General features: G+C 30.0%; 1 protein-coding gene across 1 annotated transcript; it reads left to right on the top strand.

The window, feature by feature from the left end:
• The first annotated feature begins 3,480 nt into the window (after nucleotides 1-3,480).
• Nucleotides 3,481-9,072, top strand: LOC136206381 (auxin efflux carrier component 5-like). The gene is made up of 5 exons (XM_065997407.1): nucleotides 3,481-4,262; nucleotides 6,208-6,293; nucleotides 6,401-6,558; nucleotides 8,580-8,656; nucleotides 8,805-9,072. The coding sequence occupies exons 1-5, from the start codon at nucleotides 3,613-3,615 to the stop codon at nucleotides 8,878-8,880; spliced, it is 1,047 nt and encodes a 348-aa protein (XP_065853479.1). The 5' UTR covers nucleotides 3,481-3,612; the 3' UTR covers nucleotides 8,881-9,072.
• The last annotated feature ends 10,579 nt before the right edge of the window (nucleotides 9,073-19,651 follow it).

The raw sequence follows: 19,651 nt of genomic DNA, 5'->3' as shown, positions 1-19,651 counted from the left end.
TGGCATATCTCCTTCTATGGTGTGTCCATAATTCACTACATGTGGCTGGTCATGATGTTAATGGCTCCTTATTTCCTTGTATTATTACACTTCTGCCCCATGATTCGGATGTTATAAACCATTTTCAACTCAAACCAATTTCAATCATTTTTCAATAATATACAAACGTACACTAAGAAATGGATATCTCGAACGTGAAGTTTCTAGGATTGAATATTTACAAGTGATCTAACTATCTGGATGGAATCGGACGCGAAGACAGTGGTGGACACGCTCACTCGTGGCTCGATTCCTCTCTCGCCACTTCATTTTATTTACTTAGACATCAAACGTTTATCGCTTTCATTTTCATCTTGCGTTTTTCAATTTATTATGAGAGAAGGAAACAAAGTAGCTCATAGTCTAGCCCAATGGGCTCGTGACCTGCAATCACCTTTAATTTTACAGGGAGATAGTCCGGATCTAGTCTGGTCCTTATTATGTAATGATTCTATCAATTCTTAATATATGACTTCCCCGATTCAAAAAAAAAATTATATGTTCGAAATAAATTCTGTAGTTTGGTCGATCTATAAAGACAAACAATAGAATTTATTTTTATACTTTTCATTAATTAAGAGAGAAAAGTACGAAATAAATTATGTAGTTTGGTCGATCTATAAAGACAGCCCCCGTGGTTTAAAAGTTTACTAACAGACATGAGTCTGCTTTTATGAAATTTGGAGTAAGGATCTGTGAGTCAAATTTTTCATTCTAGCAATATTTATGGTTTAGTTAATTTCTAAAGTTATACCTTCTGTTTTGATTAATTTGAAAAGTCAATCTTTTAATTGCTCGAAATTGCTCATTTTTAGGTAAATTGTACGACATCAATTTTTGAAGAAATGCCCGAATTTACAAACTGTATAAAGTACATATCACAATTAGGGATGGCAACGGATAGGATACAGCGGGTAGTGCCAATCCCAATCTCAAAACCTTACCCGTTTATATTTTAATTACTCGTACTCGTCCCATTATTCTAATGGGTATAATTTTTTCATCCCGTACCCGTCTCATCTAATTCGCGGGTACCCGTAGATACTCTTACCCGTTAAGAATCAATATATAAAAAAAAAAATATTACAAATTTTTTTTTGAATGAAAGTTGGGACGCAAAGAAGGGTCGAACATCCCAGCTAGGCTGGCACCCCCGATGCCTTCAACAACCCGAATATTATTGAAAAAAAGAAAAGTTACAGAGGGGGAGGAACAGAACAAAATCAAAGAAACAAAAACTAAAGGAGATAACAAGCATTACGGGAAACGAATGTGGGCAACATTACATAAATCATCGAATACAAATGCTTGGCAGAAGTGTGGCGCTGAGTGCCACCAGCAGGTTGTCGTGGCAGATTGTCCATGACTTGCTAAACGATCCGCAGCTTGATTGCCTTCTCTAAATATGTGTGAGGCATGCCAGTTCATTTCAGAGAGCCGTAATAAGCAGGATTGCCATTCTCTCCAAATTCTCCATGGGACATCACTCCTGTTGTTATTTAGAAGTTGAACGGCGTAGGCGGAGTCTGATTCAATCCATAATCTTCGCCAATTTCGCTCCCATGCTGCTGTGACAGCAAAGACGATTGCTTTGAGTTCGGCAATAACGTATAAATTTAATAAAGTATAAATTTAATAAATCACTCATCTAAAAATTGAACAAATTGAACATTAATCAATACGAATAAAATAGTTTAATGGTATCCACTACAACAAATATCTAATAGTGTGACGAAAATTCGTCTGACAAAATAATTTTTGTCACAATTAATGTACTTATTGTGACAAAAAAATAATTAGTAAAAAAATGTGAAAATTCCAAACAAAATTTTGACAAAATAATGCTTCGTCCAAATATTTATCACAATAAAGCACCAGTCAATCAATATTATGACAAAAAAAATTGTCACACATTTTTGTCATAAATACATAAGGTTGTGACAAAAATTCATACGTAAAAATAATTTTTTTATCACAACTAATGTATTTATTGTGATCAAATAATAATTAGTAAGAAAACGTAAAAAAACCAAAAGAAATCGTGAGAAAAAAAACTATTTTGTTTGAAAATTTTTTTCACAAGAAAGTAGAACTTAATACGTATTATGTTAAAAACAAATTATCACGTCATTTTTGTCATAAATATATAAAGATGTAACGAAACATTGATACGATAAAATAACTGTTTTCGCAATTAATGTACTTATTATGACAAAATTACAATTAGTAAAAAAATGAAAAACAAAACCAAATTATGACAGTAATATTTATCAAATTAGACTAATCTATTGTTTCGTAAATCAATTTACAAATTTTCATATTTATTTAGGGATTAGAATGTGTCAGAGATTAATATAAGATATACGATTAAGCCTTAATCATCTTGAGCTTTTAGTTCAAACGGTTCCATGACATGGTATTAGAGTTGCTTGGACCAAACGGTCGAGGGTTTGAGTCTTGGCAACCTCATAAATTTGTAGAATTAAAAACACATGACGGGTTGGACCTGTGTTATACACGCTGCAAGCCCAATGGGCATTTGCATGTGGAGATGTGTCAGAGATTAATATAAGATATATGATTTAGCGGGTTGGGCCTGTGTTGTACAATCTGCAAGCCCAATGGACATTGCGTTTGGGGTGTGTGTATGTAACATTTTTCTTACTACATTATGTAGTCACAATAAATCATATTTCATGGTTATTTAAATTTTGTCATAATAGCTAGATTAATGACAAATTATAGTTGTAACAATAATTAAAAACTAATTATGAGGTAATATAATTTTGTCACTAAAAACTTATTAAGACGGGCTTATTGTGACTAGGATGGTGACAAAACACTTTATAACAAGAAGTTTCTTATGACAAAAATATAACTTATTTTGACAAATTAAATTGTCGCAACAAGTTTGAATTCTTGTAGTGGTCACTCAGTGGTCGAAGAACAAAAGGTTGAAGTTTGAATCACACATCTTACATTTAAAAACAATAATATTTTTTAATATATAAAAGATTTATAACGGGTAACAGGTACCGGGTACCCTGGGAGTATTCTCCGTCCCATACCCACCACGGGTGATCGTTTTGATTCCATACCCTTTTATATAGGATAGTCCCATTAAAATCGGATGGTATCGAATATCCACAGATACTGTACCCGTTACCATCCCTAATAACAGTATTATCTTTACAAATCCCCAAACAATAAAGTTTATTTCTACACTTTTCCTTAATTAATATGCCATCAAATTACTTCCCCACACAAACAAATCAACTTGTCATTGTCATTGTCATGTCAATAAAAACCAATATACTTTTTAATTTTATTTTTTTCAAACCATGTAAATAAAAGGTGGTCCATTTACAACAAAAGGAATACTAAATGCAAAAAAAAAAAAATTCTATAACTATATACCCTTCTTACATGTTCCATGCAACTATAAATACTATACACAGTTTTCCACTTAAAAACAAGTTTCACATACTTTCACCCACTTTCAAACACTTTCACATACAATTTCACCCACTTTCACTCACTTTCAAACACTTTCACACACTTTCAAACAACACAATGATAGGATGGGAAGACATATACAAAGTAATAGTAGCCATGGCACCACTATATGTAGCCCTAATCCTAGGCTATGGATCAGTAAAATGGTGGAAAATCTTCACACCAGAACAATGTGGAGCAATAAACAGTTTAGTCTGCTATTTCACTCTACCACTTTTCACCTTTGAATTCACAGCCCATGCTGATCCATTCAAAATGAATTACTCATTCATAGCAGCAGATGCAATCTCTAAGCTCATAATTGTTCTTGTTCTTGCTTTCTGGGCTAAGTTTAGCAGCAAAGGAAGTTACACTTGGTCTATCACAAGTTTCTCCTTGTGTACTTTGACAAATTCTCTTGTTGTTGGGGTCCCTTTGGTGAGGGCTATGTATGGTGGAATGGGGGTTGATCTTGTTGTTCAAGGGAGTGTTGTTCAGGCTATTGTTTGGCTTACTCTTTTGTTGTTTGTGTTGGAGTTTAGGAGGGCTAGACTTGATGTTGTTTCTAATGGTGATTTTGAGAAGGATTTGGAGGGTGATGGGGGTGAGAATGGTGGGGGGAGAAGTGGGTTTTGGAGTTTGATGAAGGTGGTTTGGGTGAAATTGGCTATGAACCCTAATTCTTATGCTTGTGTTGTTGGGATTGTTTGGGCTTTTGTGGCAAACAGGTATTAATTTGCTTATTTATTTTCGGGTTTGGTTCAAATTTGCCTCTATCGTTTTCGGGAAGGTGAAAAGTTATCTATAACGTATGAAATCATAAAATTTTGCTCCTAACGTTTTCAAACAGGATCAGTTTTACCCTTATCTACTGTTATTTGACTGTCATATAGGACTTTCCAAATAAGTTTATCGATAAATTGAAATATGTCTGTGCATTTTGTCATGTTATTTAGTAACGTAGAAAGTATTTTAGGCATTTTTTTGTGATTAACTTATACAGTGTAGATTTAAATTTTGTCATGTTGGTAGGTTTTTTAGCTACACGGTAAATATTTTAGACATAATTGATGTTTAGAAGGTCTGATGTGGCAGATAAATAACGAGTCAAATAATGGCAAACGATCTGTTCAAATTTTCTGTTAGGTAGAGGTATAATTGATCATGCTTGCAAACGTCCGATGTAAAATTTTAATATTCATATATATGTTAAGGGTAAATTTGCACTTACCTAAAAAGGATAAGGACAAATTTCAACTTTATCCCTTTAATTTTATATATATAGTGACGGTTACAAAAGAGAGTTTAGGATATATTGCAGTATTTCGAAACTCTCTTTGAGAATCACAAACTAGAAAATTCTAAAAATTTATGAAATTCTAATAAGCAACTTTAATTCTTCAATATTTTAGTTCAGAGGTTATTCGTTGTTTTTTAGTTGAAAGAGAAAGCTTCGAAAATTATAAATATGAAAAATCGAAAATGTGGTACTAAGAAAATTTAATTCTTAGAATTTTCTATTTTGATGTGTCTAATGCCGTTAAGGTCTATTAATCCAGACCTATAATTGTACCATTTCACAAACGTTGAGTCAAAATGATAATATTTTGAATATTGGGACTAAATTGATAATTTTTCAAAAAATTTAAAACTATTTTAATAACTTATAATTTTATTTATTTATATATATATATATATATATATATATATATATATATATATATAGTGACGAAGCTACTGAAGAGGGTCTGGAGGTATAATTGTAGCATTCCAAAACTCTTTTCTTAGATGTAAAGCCACAAAGAATCATCTCTTTTAGGGTGAATTTTGGTAGTGGGTAGACTTATTTATGGATCGGACTGGGTCGGGTTTGGACCAGATTTATACCTAAAAAACGCTCAGTTTAAATCAAGCTCAACTCGTTTTTAATTTAGACAGGCTCGGATTCGAAATCTCAAGCCAAAATCCTGCAAAAATCTACTTTAAAAAAATAGGGATAATTCCAAATATAATCCCTATGTATTCACTGATTTGCAGATGAGTATTTGTTGTAAAAACAGAACTGAAGTTACTCGACGTTAGGAAAATCAAAGATTTTTAGGTTGATACTGTCAGTTTGACTATTGATAAAATAGAAATTTTCAAGAATTTAGAATATTCTAATCAACTTTAATTCTTCAACTTTTTTGATTTTGATGTCACTTAAGCGTGGTTTGGTTAAGAAAAAAAAGTGAACGTTCAAAGAGAGAATATCTGAAAACGGGGATTTTGAAAAATTGAAATATGGTTATGTGGTAAATATGTTACTAAACAAAATTAATTCTTAAAATTTTCTATTTTGATGTCAATAATTGTCAAATTGACAGTAACAGTGGCAATCGAATAGTCATCGATTTTAAATTATCTAAAGCATATTTTTAAAAATAAAAATATTCTTTTATATAAATTTAAGTACAGTAATAAATCAGGTTTGATAATATTTTCTTTCCTGTATAAATCTCATTTATTATAACCAGCATCCGACCCCATGAATATGTCTAATAATAAAGATATAATAGACCCTCCATGCACCCGACGACCTTCACCACTATTTATATATACACGAATTTTTTTAAATTTTTTTTTAAATTAATCAATTAATTAATTTCCCTTTTCTAATTATGTACCTTGTAGGTGGCATTTTGAGATGCCAAGCATATTGGAGGGTTCTATTTTGATTATGTCTAAAGCTGGTACAGGCACTGCCATGTTTAGTATGGGTAAGTAATTAGAACTCGTTTGACACGATTATTATTTTCATCGCCCGTATATTATATAATCACGTAAAATATATAAATTATATAACACGATAACACTCTATTTGCAGGGATATTTATGGCATTACAAGAGAAGGTGATAGCATGTGGAACGGGACTAGCCGTGATAGGGATGATTTTGAGGTTTATTGCTGGACCTGCTGCTATGGCTATTGGATCCATTGCTGTTGGTTTACGTGGTGACGTTTTACGTGTTGCTATCATTCAGGTATAAAAGAAAAGAACATATTAAGGTTTTAATTTTTTCAATTTTGTTGATTAAATTTTTAATCTTTCAATTTGATATATTGAACATTCAGTTAATTATAATCGCATACACATAACTCGAAGTTAATAAGAAAGTTAGTTGTGTACAACAATCTCGGTTAAAATTGCATTATCCATTTTGTGTTTGAAGAAATTATACTTTCAATAATTTAAAAATAGTTTTTTGATATGTTTAATGTGATTATAAAGAATGTAAAATATCGTTTTTTCAAAAGTAGAAAAATTGAGCCAAATACTTTTTTTTTACCGAGTTGATACTCGTTAATTTTTTTTCAACTAGAAATTTAATATTTACGATTATAATTGAAACTCAATATGTTAAAACGAAATATCAGGAGTTAACCAATAAAAATTAAAAAGATTAGGGACCTAAAGATATTTCTCTCTCTTACAATAATTAACATTATTCTTACCAAAAAAAAGTTCATGAAATTAATTGTAAATATTATTTGATTTGAGGGTTAAATGGATCTAAAAATATAGGTGTCAATATAAAATATATTACATTTATACATACATTAATTTATATTTGGGACACATCATTTTCAACTAAAATAAAATATTATCAAATTGAATTTTACTATTTTTTTAAAAAAAATTTGAAATTGAATTTTACTATATTACAATCAAAATTTAAATTAAAAGACTAATTGGTTTCAATTTTTAGTAGTTAAGAAATTTAAAAGGGATAAGGTGCAAAAATACCCCTAACATTTACAACGAGAAACAATTTTACCTCTGACGTTTAAAATGGTGCAATTTTATCCTTAACGTTGGCAGCGAAGAGTAATTTTACCTCTAACGTTGACAATCGGTCGATTTCAGACATTATTGTAAAGCATAGATATTTTGTTCTTTATTCTGCACCAATTGCATATCAGTTCGTTTAGAAAAAATTCATATTTTCTGTGATTTAATAGTAGAATTGGAGGTTAATATTTAGTAATTCGGTGAAATATTTTGAATTTTTTTTTGTCCAACTCGTAAAATAGACAATATTCTTTTTAATTTTTTTCACGTCTAGTCATATGTTTATGATCTGTCACTAATAAGTGATAAAATGAGTCACATGTGAAGTGTAGATGACAAGATTCATGAGCGAGAAGATAGTTTGGTGAATTATTTCTAAAATTGACCAAACTTAACAACGTTAAGGGTAAAAATGCTCTTGGTTGCCAAAGTTAGGAGTAAAATTGTACAATTTTAGACATTAAGGGTAAAATTTCTTCTGACTGTAAACGTTAGGGATACATTAAAAAAATTAAAAATGTTTAAGGGTTTGAGTACTGCACGATCTGCATCCAATGCTCGGTTTGTACAAAAAAAAAAATTGTCATTAGGTTTAGGCCGAACTAGACCCGTTAAAGTCCAACTTTTTCCAAAGCGGGTTTGGAATTTATAAAAATAGAACAGTATGGTATAGTCTGACCCGACCCTTCCTCTTAATATTAATTATTAAATTTATATTTTATATATTAAGTATTTAGTAGGTTTATTTAGATTGGGCTTGAGGTTTGGATATTGGCCCATCAAAGCCCGCTCTAGTTCGGATATGCTTATTCAATGTTTGGACTTTTATGTGGGCTAACATAAGCCCACATAAAAAAATAATTAGATTTCAGATTTGCTTCAAAAGCTCGAATCCGACGATCCGTCCTCATATATAAATAAATTTAGCACACGTAAATCATGATAATTACTTCGTTTCAGTGAATTCTAGATCCTGCCGATATTAATATAGTTGTATTGGATAATTGGACTGGATTTGGATAAACTAATTCAATGTAAAACTTAGTCCGGCCCGATCCAACTCATACACAAAGCCTACTTAACACGAACGGATCCCTCGTACATTTCCTCCCTTCACGACAACATCTAATCAACCTCAAACCGATTAATCAGATCCACGTACTGATTAAATTTGATTGTTTATTAATTAATTTTTTTCTTAATATTTTACAGGCAGCATTACCACAATCAATTACTTCATTCATTTATGCTAAAGAGTATGGATTACATGCCCAAGTGCTTAGTACAGCGTAAGTTTCTCATTAATTAACATATAATTAAAGTTAATTAGCTAAATTATTTTTATTAATAAATTTTTTTAATTTTAATTTTAGCTAAATTATTTTTATTAATTAATGTTTTAATTTTAATTTTCATTTTTTTTCTTTGTTGTTGCAGTGTAATCTTCGGAATGATGGCATCTCTTCCGGTGCTAATAGCTTATTATGCAGTTTTGGAATGTGTACCAAATTGAGACTTTTTTTAATTATTGGGGGCAAGACATAATTGACCAAAGAAATTGTCCAATTAATTGTTACTCATTATCATGTTATAAATTAATCCATATTGGATTTTTGCTTTAATTATTCTTTACTTATTGCTTGCGAAGATCCGATTCAAGAATTGGCTTGTAAGTTCACGAAGTAATTTGATAAATTTTACTGCAGTGTAGTTTCGTATTTTTTTTTTATCAAATTTTGAGTTTCGATCTTGCGTTTTTGGAACCTATTTTGGTTGGAAACGGGTCAATCATCAAGACACGGATTTGCGGCGACATTTGTGCTTTTTCAGCCAAATTCCTTCGTCTAGGTTTTTGAAAATGCAATTTACTGTTTTTTGGAGCTTTTATGTAATTTTTCTTTTACGTCTTCATATTCCATTTATGAATTAGTTTTTGGGGGCTTTTATGTAATTTTTCTTTTAAGTTTTTTCATATTCTGTTTAGAAGACAGTTTAGAGTTCTTGTTTTGCAATTTAAGGGATATTTTCGGATGTATTAAGCAACTTTTGAATGAATGAAATCTTGATTTTCTATTGACGAGAGTCTTCGAATTTTGAAGGTTTCCAATAGGATATTTGTATGCCAAATCAACCATTATCAATGGACCTCATTACTTTGCACAATATCACATTTGAACCAAAAACTTAAGTTAATAGTTTAGGTCCGATGATAACTTTTATTATAATCTTTGACACATCTCGTGCACGTATATCCCTTGAGCTTGAAGTGCCTGTAATACACAGGGGCGGAGCCAGAGGGGGCGGGCCGGCCCCCAGCAAACCCCAAGTAGAGGTTTTTTTGGCGTGATTCCACCCCTGGTATGCCATGGCTGGAAGCCCCTCCAGCCATGGCAGAGATGAAGCTGATGGGGGCTGAGAGAAGATTGAGCGAGAGGTGCCGGAAAAAAGGAATTGACGCAGACGGAGAAGATGCCAAGAAGAAGAAAAAGATGAACTGTTTTTGTGTATTATATTATTATTTTAATATTATTTAATAGGTTTGTGTGGATATTTCTTTTTAAAAGTGGCAGAGATGTTTAATCTTTTTTTTGGACTATTCTTTTTTTAATCTTTTACTCTGTATTGTTTATTGTTTTGAATTGCATATATATATATATATATATATATATATATATATATATATATATATATATATATATATATATATATATATTTGTTACAATATAGTGATTAATTTTTTTTAACAATAGACTAATTAATCTTAATGATAATTGGGTTAATTATGAAAATGGGTCAAATGGGAGACCAATTTACATATTTAACCCATTTACTCAACCTACTACATATTTAGACTGATTTTGTGTGACTTTTCCATAATACCCTCAATATTTACGCGCCAACTTTCCCAATCATTAATGGAGGAGCCAACTTTTTGCGTAACCAATGAGAAAGGGGAGCAGTCGTTCGCGTTGTGGGAAGTGGGAATGTTAGGGGTTTTATAGAAAAGTTACACAAAATCAGTCTAGATATGTATTAGGTTGAGTAAATGGGTTAAATATGTAAATGTGCCTCCCATTTGACCTAGTTTTGTAATTTTCCCTAAAAACAATGATAAAAACGAGAATTCATTTTTTAAAGGGATTTTTTTATTTTAATCCTATTTTTTTATTATTTTTGGTCCTACTTTTTTATTTGTATTTTAACAAAGATCAATAACGTGTACAAATTTAACCTTAACGTATAAATTTATTCCTAAAATATCCAATTAATATTAATTGTACTCCTATTTTGAAAATATTGCTTGACTATTTAATAGTTATATTAGATTGAAATTTTTTAGATTTTACCTCAAGCAATTATTAGTGAAAATATACCGGAGAAAAATCGAAACAACTTTTGTATATAAACACAGTTTCAGTAAGAATCAAAGTTTTTAATGGTTATTGAAAAAAAAAATCTTCATATAGTTTAGCCCCCCCTGAACGTTCACTCCTGGCTCCGCCACTGGTAATACAGGCATATTTTACCATATGTTAAAATTTCACTGGTTAATAAGATTATCAGGGTTCGAACTCTCAACTGCTTGATCTATATATAAAAATGAGCAGGACAACTCCAACATTTTAGAAGGTTTCGGCTCTATTTTTATACTATATTTTTATACAGTAATATTTAATAAAATAAAATTTTACTTTTTTTTTTTTTACAAAACCAAAAGATCAAAATTTTCAAATAATTTATAAAGAACAAAGTACTTACCAATTATATTATTGTTAAAGTAAAATAAACAAAAAAAAAATTAAGTGGTTTGAACTTTTTATGAACGCAGCTCCGTAGTTTAGGTATGTGGTTTGTGCAGTTGGAAACTTAAACATCGTTGCATAATTATTTTATTATTATTATTATTATGGCTATTTATCCCAAAGGGAACAATTTGGAGAAGTTAAAAAGTGATTTTGTAACATACCTCATATCTTTTTCTGAATTTTTTTTCATATTTGAAAACAATGTATAAATTATTATTTTGTTATTGTAGTGATTTTTTATTTTTTTTATTTTTTTAATTACAAGACGAAATGCACTTATAAATTACAATTTGTAATTTGGTATAAAATATTATTTAGACTCTGATTTATTTAAAATTTTAATATTTGGCCACTAATTTATCATTTGGTCACATTTGGACCATATACTATTCAAATTGATGAAATTCTACTTAATTTTGATGAAGTCTTGATAAAATTGTTTCCTTATGATATGTGGTGATATTTTGACATATGAGCTTGACATGTCGTACGTTTTAAAGTTGATTTACCCAAATAATTAATGAGATTAAAATAAGAAAACAAATCTCTAAACTAAAATTTATCAAGTCTAGTTATCAAAATATCATCATATGTCAATAATTCTATTAAGTTTCCATTCAAATTGGATTGAAATTTCACCAATTGGGATAGTTCAGTGGCCAAATGATAAAATTTTGGATAGATCAAGCGCCAAATGATAAGATTCCTTGGATCAATTGATGTCCAAATAGTGATTTAAGCCTGTAATTCATAATAAATACGCGACTCAACCAATTTTTAATCTCGAAGATAAATTCTTCTCTTTCTTTCAATAAAATCTTGCGATTAGGCTCGAGTTCAGCCATCCAAGATTAATTTTCAGAAATTAATACTTTGTCGTCTATTTGCTTCTCGCATGACTGGTGAGAAGAAACTTGATTTTAAATATATAAAAGAAAACTCGATTTTATATGTACAAAAGCAAGAAGAATAATAATTTCTTAGCTTTATGTTATTATTATATGACTTGAATTGTAGTTAATAATTTATTGATTTTACTATTTAATATTTATTATTTCTAAAATAGTATTAGATTTAGATATGAAAAAAAAATGCACAATACATCTAGGGCCTCCAAAATGCTGGAGACGGCCCTGATTTTTAATGTAGTCTTTTGAGTTTCGTTTTTTTTTTTTTTTTGCATTTTTGGAACCTTGTTTTGGTTGGAAACATGTCAAATTCATCCGTTTAGGCCTCCGAAAATGCAATTTACTATTTTTTTTTCTTTGATGTAATTTTCATATATTCCGTCTAGAAATCAGTTTTTCGGGCTTTTATATAATTTTTCTTCTAAGTCTTTCCATATTTTGTTTAGCAAACAATTTTTTCTGTTGGAAACACAGTCATTCACTACTCCAATCTTTTTAAGATTTTTTATGATATATCCTTCATATTTTAAGGAATCGTGATTCCACTTAAAAAATTTGGGAGGGAGTTGGTTAAGGCTATTAAAAAGATATATATATACCGAATACACACTTCTTGCTACCCTACGCGCATCTGTTAGTAAAATGATTGTTTCTCCTTCAATGCTACTTCGTTTTCGCTCTATAAATAGTCTTTCAACTCATGAAGACCTAAAGGATCAAGATTCCATCATAAACCATCGTGTTTTTCATATTCTTTCTCCAAACAATTGATTTTTTAAACAAAATAAATTTGCTGAAAAATAAGATTTTTAGATTGAAGCCTACACATCTTCAACTCTTGGAAAATATTTTACTAATGTTTGATTTCTTCAACTCGGCCCGTACTGGACTTTTGGACGTATATGTTTCGTAATAGGTATAGCCTGGTCCAAACCCGCTTAGGCCCGAAGAAATAGTAGGTTGGGCTTGGGATTTGTCTCAAAACCCAGACCCAGCCTAGCCCATTCCAAAATATTAATAATAACTTTAATTTAATAAATTTGATAGTTTAATAAATTTTATATTCCAAAATTAAAAATTAAAAATTTCTTCAACATAAAAATTTCTAAACCATATATTTTTTAGAATTGATGAACATATACATATTTTTTGTTACTGTTTTATTTATTACTAGCAAATGAGCATTTTTTACTTAGGATTGCGTTAATTGGTTTTTATTAAAATAATCCTCTAAAATTTAGTTTATTGTATTTTATTATTTATATTTTTAGTTTAATTTCAATTTAAAAAAAAATACAAAGATATTAGTTGGGCCGGACCGGGTTGGGTTTGGGAATTAGTTCTTTTAGCTTTGCCCAATCCAGTCCGAACCCGATGTAAATATAGTACGGGCTGAATTGGACTTGGACAAAATAATTATGTGACTAGTCCGCTTAAATCCGGCCCAGCCCATGCGGATAATGACTATTTGAATGAATAAAGAGGGGGAGCAACTTGTTATTTCTTTTTGAATTATTTGTTTTCTCCCCTTTTTCTTGCATTTCCTTTTATATTAATATTTTTAAAATTTTAAAATTATGCTCAACACTATCCAATAGAAACCCGATCAATAAAAATTTGACATAACTATTATATTTTTAATAAAAACTGTTAATTTATAGTTTATATTAAGGGTAAATTATATATAGTAAAACCTCTATATAGGAATACTCTATATAGGAATAACCTCTATTTTGTTATAAAAAAACTCGGTCCCAACTTGGGCCAGTTATAAATAGGAATAACCTCCAAAACGTTATTTGTTATACACTTTTCAAGTCCCGCCTTTAGAAACTATGCCTCTATATAGTAATAATTATATATATATATATATATATATATATATATATATATATATATATATTAAGAATTCAAACTAAATTATAAAATAGTAAAAAAAAAACTATTGAAATTATCGAGTTGGAAACACATACTATAACTTATAAATATCTAGTATTCGCATTGATGTTTACATTTTTCCAATAAAATTCTTCCAATGATCTATATATTGAAAACCTAAACTCTAAATTAAAATTCTAAATATTTAATTTGTTCCATTAATGTGTATTGTTATACATCATATATAAACCATGCACGCCTATGATAATCTTAACCAATTTGAAGTGGTATTATTTCATATTCCTTAACCATGCCTCCAATTTAAAATTTTATGTATTGAAATTTTTTATTATACCAAACTCTATTTAGTAATAACCTCCCAATTGTTATACAAATAGCTCGGTCCCAAGTGTATTCCTATATAGAAGTTTTACTGTACGTGGTGTATTTTACAATTTGGGTACATATAAAATTATATAATTTTTTGGTGATTTTCCATTAAAGTGTACAGTTAGAGATGGCAACGGGTAGCGTACCCGTGGGTAGTACCAATCCCAAATCCTTATATGTTTATTTTTTAATTACCCGTACTTGTTCCATTACCCTAACGGGTATATCTTTTGCATCTCATACCCGTCCCATTTAATTCACGGGTACTTGCGGATACTTTACCCGTTCAGAATCAATAAATAAAACAAAAAATATTACAAATTTAACAAAGTATAAATTTAATAAATTATCCATCTAAAAATTGAACAAATTAAACCTTAATTACTAAAAGGGTAAATTCCAAAAAAAACCCCGTGGTTTCACCTATTTCCGAAAAAACCCCTGTGGTTTGTTATTACAAAAAAAAGGACTGTGTTATACGCCGTTACCCGAAAAACGAAAAATGGCTTAACACCGTTAAAAAAGCTGACGTGGCATAGGGGTAAAATTGGAAAAATGAATTTTTTTTATTTTTTTATTTTTTTTCTCTCTCTCCTCCTTCTTCTTCTTCTCTCCTCTTCCTCCTTCTTCCTTCTTCTCTCCTTCTTCTTCCTCCTCCTTCTTCTTCTTCTTCTTCTTCATTCTTCTTCTCTCCTCCTCCTTCTTCTTCTTCTTCCTTCTTCTTCTTCTTCCTTCTTTTTTTTCTTCTTTTTTTTTAAGTTTCGATTCCAGAAATCTGGAAATTTCCAGATTTCGGAAATTTCCGAAAAGATTTCCGGAGTATCGGAAATTGAAAAAAAAGAAGAAGGAGAGAAGAGAGGAGGAGGAAGAAGAAGAAGAAGAAGAAGAGAAGAGAAGAAGAAGAAGAAGAAGAAGAAGAAGAAGAAGAAGAAGAAGAAGAAGAAGAAGAAGAAGAAGAAGAAGAAGAAGAAGAAGAAGAAGAAGAATGAGGAGGAGAGAGAGAGAAAAAAAAATAATAAAAAAAATCGGTTTTCCAATTTTACCCCTGTGTCACGTCAGCTTTTTAACGGTGTTAAGCCATTTTCCGTTTTTCGGGTAACGGCGTATAACACAGTCCTTTTTTTTTGTAATAACAAACCACAAGGGTTTTTTCGGAAATAGGTGAAACCACAGAGTTTTTTTTTTTTAATTTACCCTTACTAAAAATAAAGTAGTTTAGTGGTATCACTTAACGGTTAAAGAACAAAAGGTTGGTGTTCAAATCTCACATTTTACATTTAAAATACAATAATATTTTTTAATATATAAAAGAGTTATGACGGGTAACGGGTACCGGATATCCTGGGGGTATTCTCATACTTGTCTCATTACCCTAACGGGTAATGGTTTTGATCCTATACATACTCTTTTATACAGGGTACGGGTGGTCCCATTAGGGTTGGATAGTGTCGGGTATCCGCGGGTAGAGTACCTGTTGCCATCCCTATGTACAGTCGATAATTGTAACTGGTTAACGTGACGTCAATGCGCCAAGTCAGCAATTTGACCTCCCTAAAAGTTAAATATTGACTGTTCAATGTGAAGTAAACACGCCACATCATCAATTTGACTTTTAGGGAGGTCAAATTGCTGACGTGGCGTGTTCACTTCACGTTGACTGGTGATAATTAACGGTTGTACATTTTAGTGGAAGGTCGCCAAAAGGTTGTACAGTTTTGTGTGTAAAATTTAATATTGTACATTAAAATGTGGAAAGTGACAAAGTTGTACAACATGTAATTTATCCTTCATATTGATTAAAAATTTACTAATTTTGATAGATCGTAAAGCAAATAATACCAAATAATAAGTCACGAGATAAAAACCCACTATTTAAATAAGTCAAGAAATAATAGAATTACTAAATAATAGGTCATTAAATAAATATCGAACATTTAATAAATCAGGGGCCTAATATATCAATAGCTCCCTGAACTTGTCCAAAATAGTAGATTGGCTCTTTGAATTTTGTAAGTGTCTCACCAGCTCTCTAAACTTGCTTATTTCGTATCACCAGCTCCTTAAACTTGTCCATAAAAGTAGATTAGCTCCCTGAACTTTGTAAATGTCTCTCCAACTCCCCAAACTTACTTATTCTGTAACAACTAAATAAAAAAAAATCATAATACTAACTCTCGATCCTCATCCATTCAATTTCTCAAACCTGCAACACTAACTCTTATAATAGGTTGAAATGTAGGAAAAGCGAAAAATTACCTCTCGAATAGATGAAGATGTAATTTTAGAATTTAGGTTCAATAAGTTTTTATATTTAGTTGCTACAGAATAAGCAAGTTTAGGAAGTTGGTGAGACACTCGCAAAGTTCAAGGAGTTAATCTACTTTTATGGATAAGTTTAGAGAGCTGATGATATGAAATAAGCAAATTTAAGGAGCTGGTGAGACACTTGCAAAGTTCAGAGAGTCAATCTACTATTTTGAACAAGTTCGGAGAGCTGATAATGTATTAGGCCTAAATCAGGGGTTAATAATTCTTTAAGCCATATAAATGATAGATTAAGCTCATAATGAAAATTCCTCAACTAGTTGTTTAAAACTATGATAAAATAATATTTAAAAAAAAACAAACTTTTCCTTTATAAAATAAACTATAGTTTATGCTTGGTCAAAAAGAAAATAAACTATAGTTAATTATGCAGGAAGTTTCTTTAGCAATACAAATTTACTTTTTTTTTTTGGGTAGATAATACAAATTTACTTTTAACATACTAAATAATATAGTTATCAAATTTATTTTTATCTTTTTTTTAGAAATACAAATCTATTTTTTTTTAAACGTACCATGGCTTAATACATCACTAGTTTTTTAAACTTGTCCATGATAGTAGATTGGCTTTTTAAACTTTGCAACCAGTTTTTTGAACTTTTATGATGTATCATCAACTTCCTGAACTTTATAAGTGTCTCACCAACTCCCTAAACGCTGTAACAACTAATTACAAAAACCATAATACTAACTCTCAATATCAAATTTATTTTTATCTTTTTTTTAGAAATACAAATCTATTTTTTTTTAAACGTACCATGGCTTAATACATCACTAGTTTTTTAAACTTGTCCATGATAGTAGATTGGCTTTCTAAACTTTGCAACCAGTTTTTTGAACTTTTATGATGTATCATCAACTTCCTGAACTTTATAAGTGTCTCACCAACTCCCTAAACGCTGTAACAACTAATTACAAAAACCATAATACTAACTCTCAATTCTTATCCATTCTATCTCTCAAATCTGCAATACTAACTCTTATAATAGGTTGAGAGGTGGAAGAATATAAAAAATTACCCCTTGGATAGATGAAAATGTATTTTTAGAATTTAGGTTTAATATTTTTTTATTTAGTTGTCACGAAATAAGTAAGTTTAGGGAGTTGGTAAGACACTTATAAAGTTCAAGGTGGTCAAATTCAGAAAGTTAGTGAGACACCTGCAAAATTTAGGAACCAATCTACTATTACCAACAACTTCAGAGAGCTGATAACCTATACAAACATATATAATGGAGAGAATAATTAAATTGGAAACCCAAATAATAATAATAATAATAATAATAATAATAATAATAATAATAATTAATTATAAGTAGATGTCATGTGGTTTTCGATTTACAAATGGTTTGTGGTATTTTTTTTTTTTTTTTGCAAACACAATCTTAATATGGTTTGTAAAATTTTGTAATTTTTTTTACTTTACCAAATTTGGCTGATAACGACCTCAAAATGAAAATTTTCAAGAATTGAATTTGTTTAGTATCATATTTACTATGGAATCATATTTTTTTATTTTTCAAAATCATCATTTTTGGATTTTTCTCTCTCTAAACACTAACTTTTTCTCTCATAAAAAAAACAACATCTAAATGGTCTCAAACCTAAAAATTTGAAAAATTAAAGTTGCTTAAAATATCATTTAACTCTTAAATTTTTTTATTTTGATATCGTTATCAGCCAAATTCTCCAACGTGAATCTAAATACAAAATTTTATAAACCACGAGATTAAAAAACACCACATATATTCATCTGCAAATTCGCGAAATATAAGTAACTTAATAATAATAACTTTAACAAGAAAAGAAGAGAAAAAGAATCTTTTTGCAATTGTGAGTGGAATAATTGATGTACCACTCCTTATTGTTTATTATTATTCTTATTACAACCTCATATTCCTTAATTTGTATAAACAAATATTGAACCCATCAATTGTTACAAAACCATCTATTTCTAAAAGTAGCACACAATCTCTAGCATCCACATCATGGAATCATATACACCCACCAAATTTCTTTAATTTCTATATTGCTATAATTAATGAGTTAAAGTTTAATCTCTAAGCAATTGTTCAGGCGCGTATGTAAAACGTTCAGTGAATTTAACCGCTCATCTCTTAGCTAAAGCAGTTAATTCTCAGTCTGGTTGTGGTGTGTGGACATATCCACCATCCTATCTCAATGTTGTTCTTTCTTCCTCCGATTCTAATAATTAAGAAGTGTTTTATTTAAAAAAAAAATACTTTTTAAATGGTTTCTTTTATTAATGTAACCATTTGTCTTAAAAACTTAAACTATAGGGAAGGAAATAATGAAAAAAAAAAGAAATTATTTAAATAGAATTTCTTAGTACTTCCTTATTTGTTTTATTATTTATTTATATACTTTTATATCAAATTGATAACCGTGTATTTAAACTTTGTCCACGTGTCTAAATGTCTTGGTTATCTTTCTTGGTATCAACCTGTAAAACAGAACTGGAGGTCAGACGAGTATGGAGTCCGACGAACCCGCTCCGATGCCTAAATCAGTTTGATGATTTATGAAGGATTAAAGAGTATGGACTAGTTGTGAGATAATAGCTAACGTATCGTATCTTGTGTCTATACTTGTTTATATATAGGCTTTTTAGTTCAAGACTTTCACTAATTATGAACCCTTATAAGTTGAGGATGTCTGTGTCCCATAAGGAATCTTTATCCTGATCGGAATCCTTTGTCATGTGAGATTCTAGTGTTTCTTGAACGTTCCTTTGCTTAAAGGAAGCCGAAGCTTCTAAGGACACCTTTAGGCATACTCACAATATATGTTCATTCTATTACAAAATGATATTTTTAATATTTGAATTTTTTTTTTTTTTTTGAGAAATTTAAGATTTGAATCTTTACTCACTTAGTAATACCTAAAAATAACTTTTATATACTATTTATTTTTTGACATTTTTTTATTAAATTTTTTTACATATACTTGAGACCTA

This window comes from Euphorbia lathyris, chromosome 9 (assembly GCF_963576675.1).
Source record: "Euphorbia lathyris chromosome 9, ddEupLath1.1, whole genome shotgun sequence".
NCBI lineage: Eukaryota > Viridiplantae > Streptophyta > Magnoliopsida > Malpighiales > Euphorbiaceae > Euphorbia > Euphorbia lathyris.
Note: the sequence above shows the minus strand (reverse complement) of the source record. Positions and strands in the feature narration are given on the sequence as shown.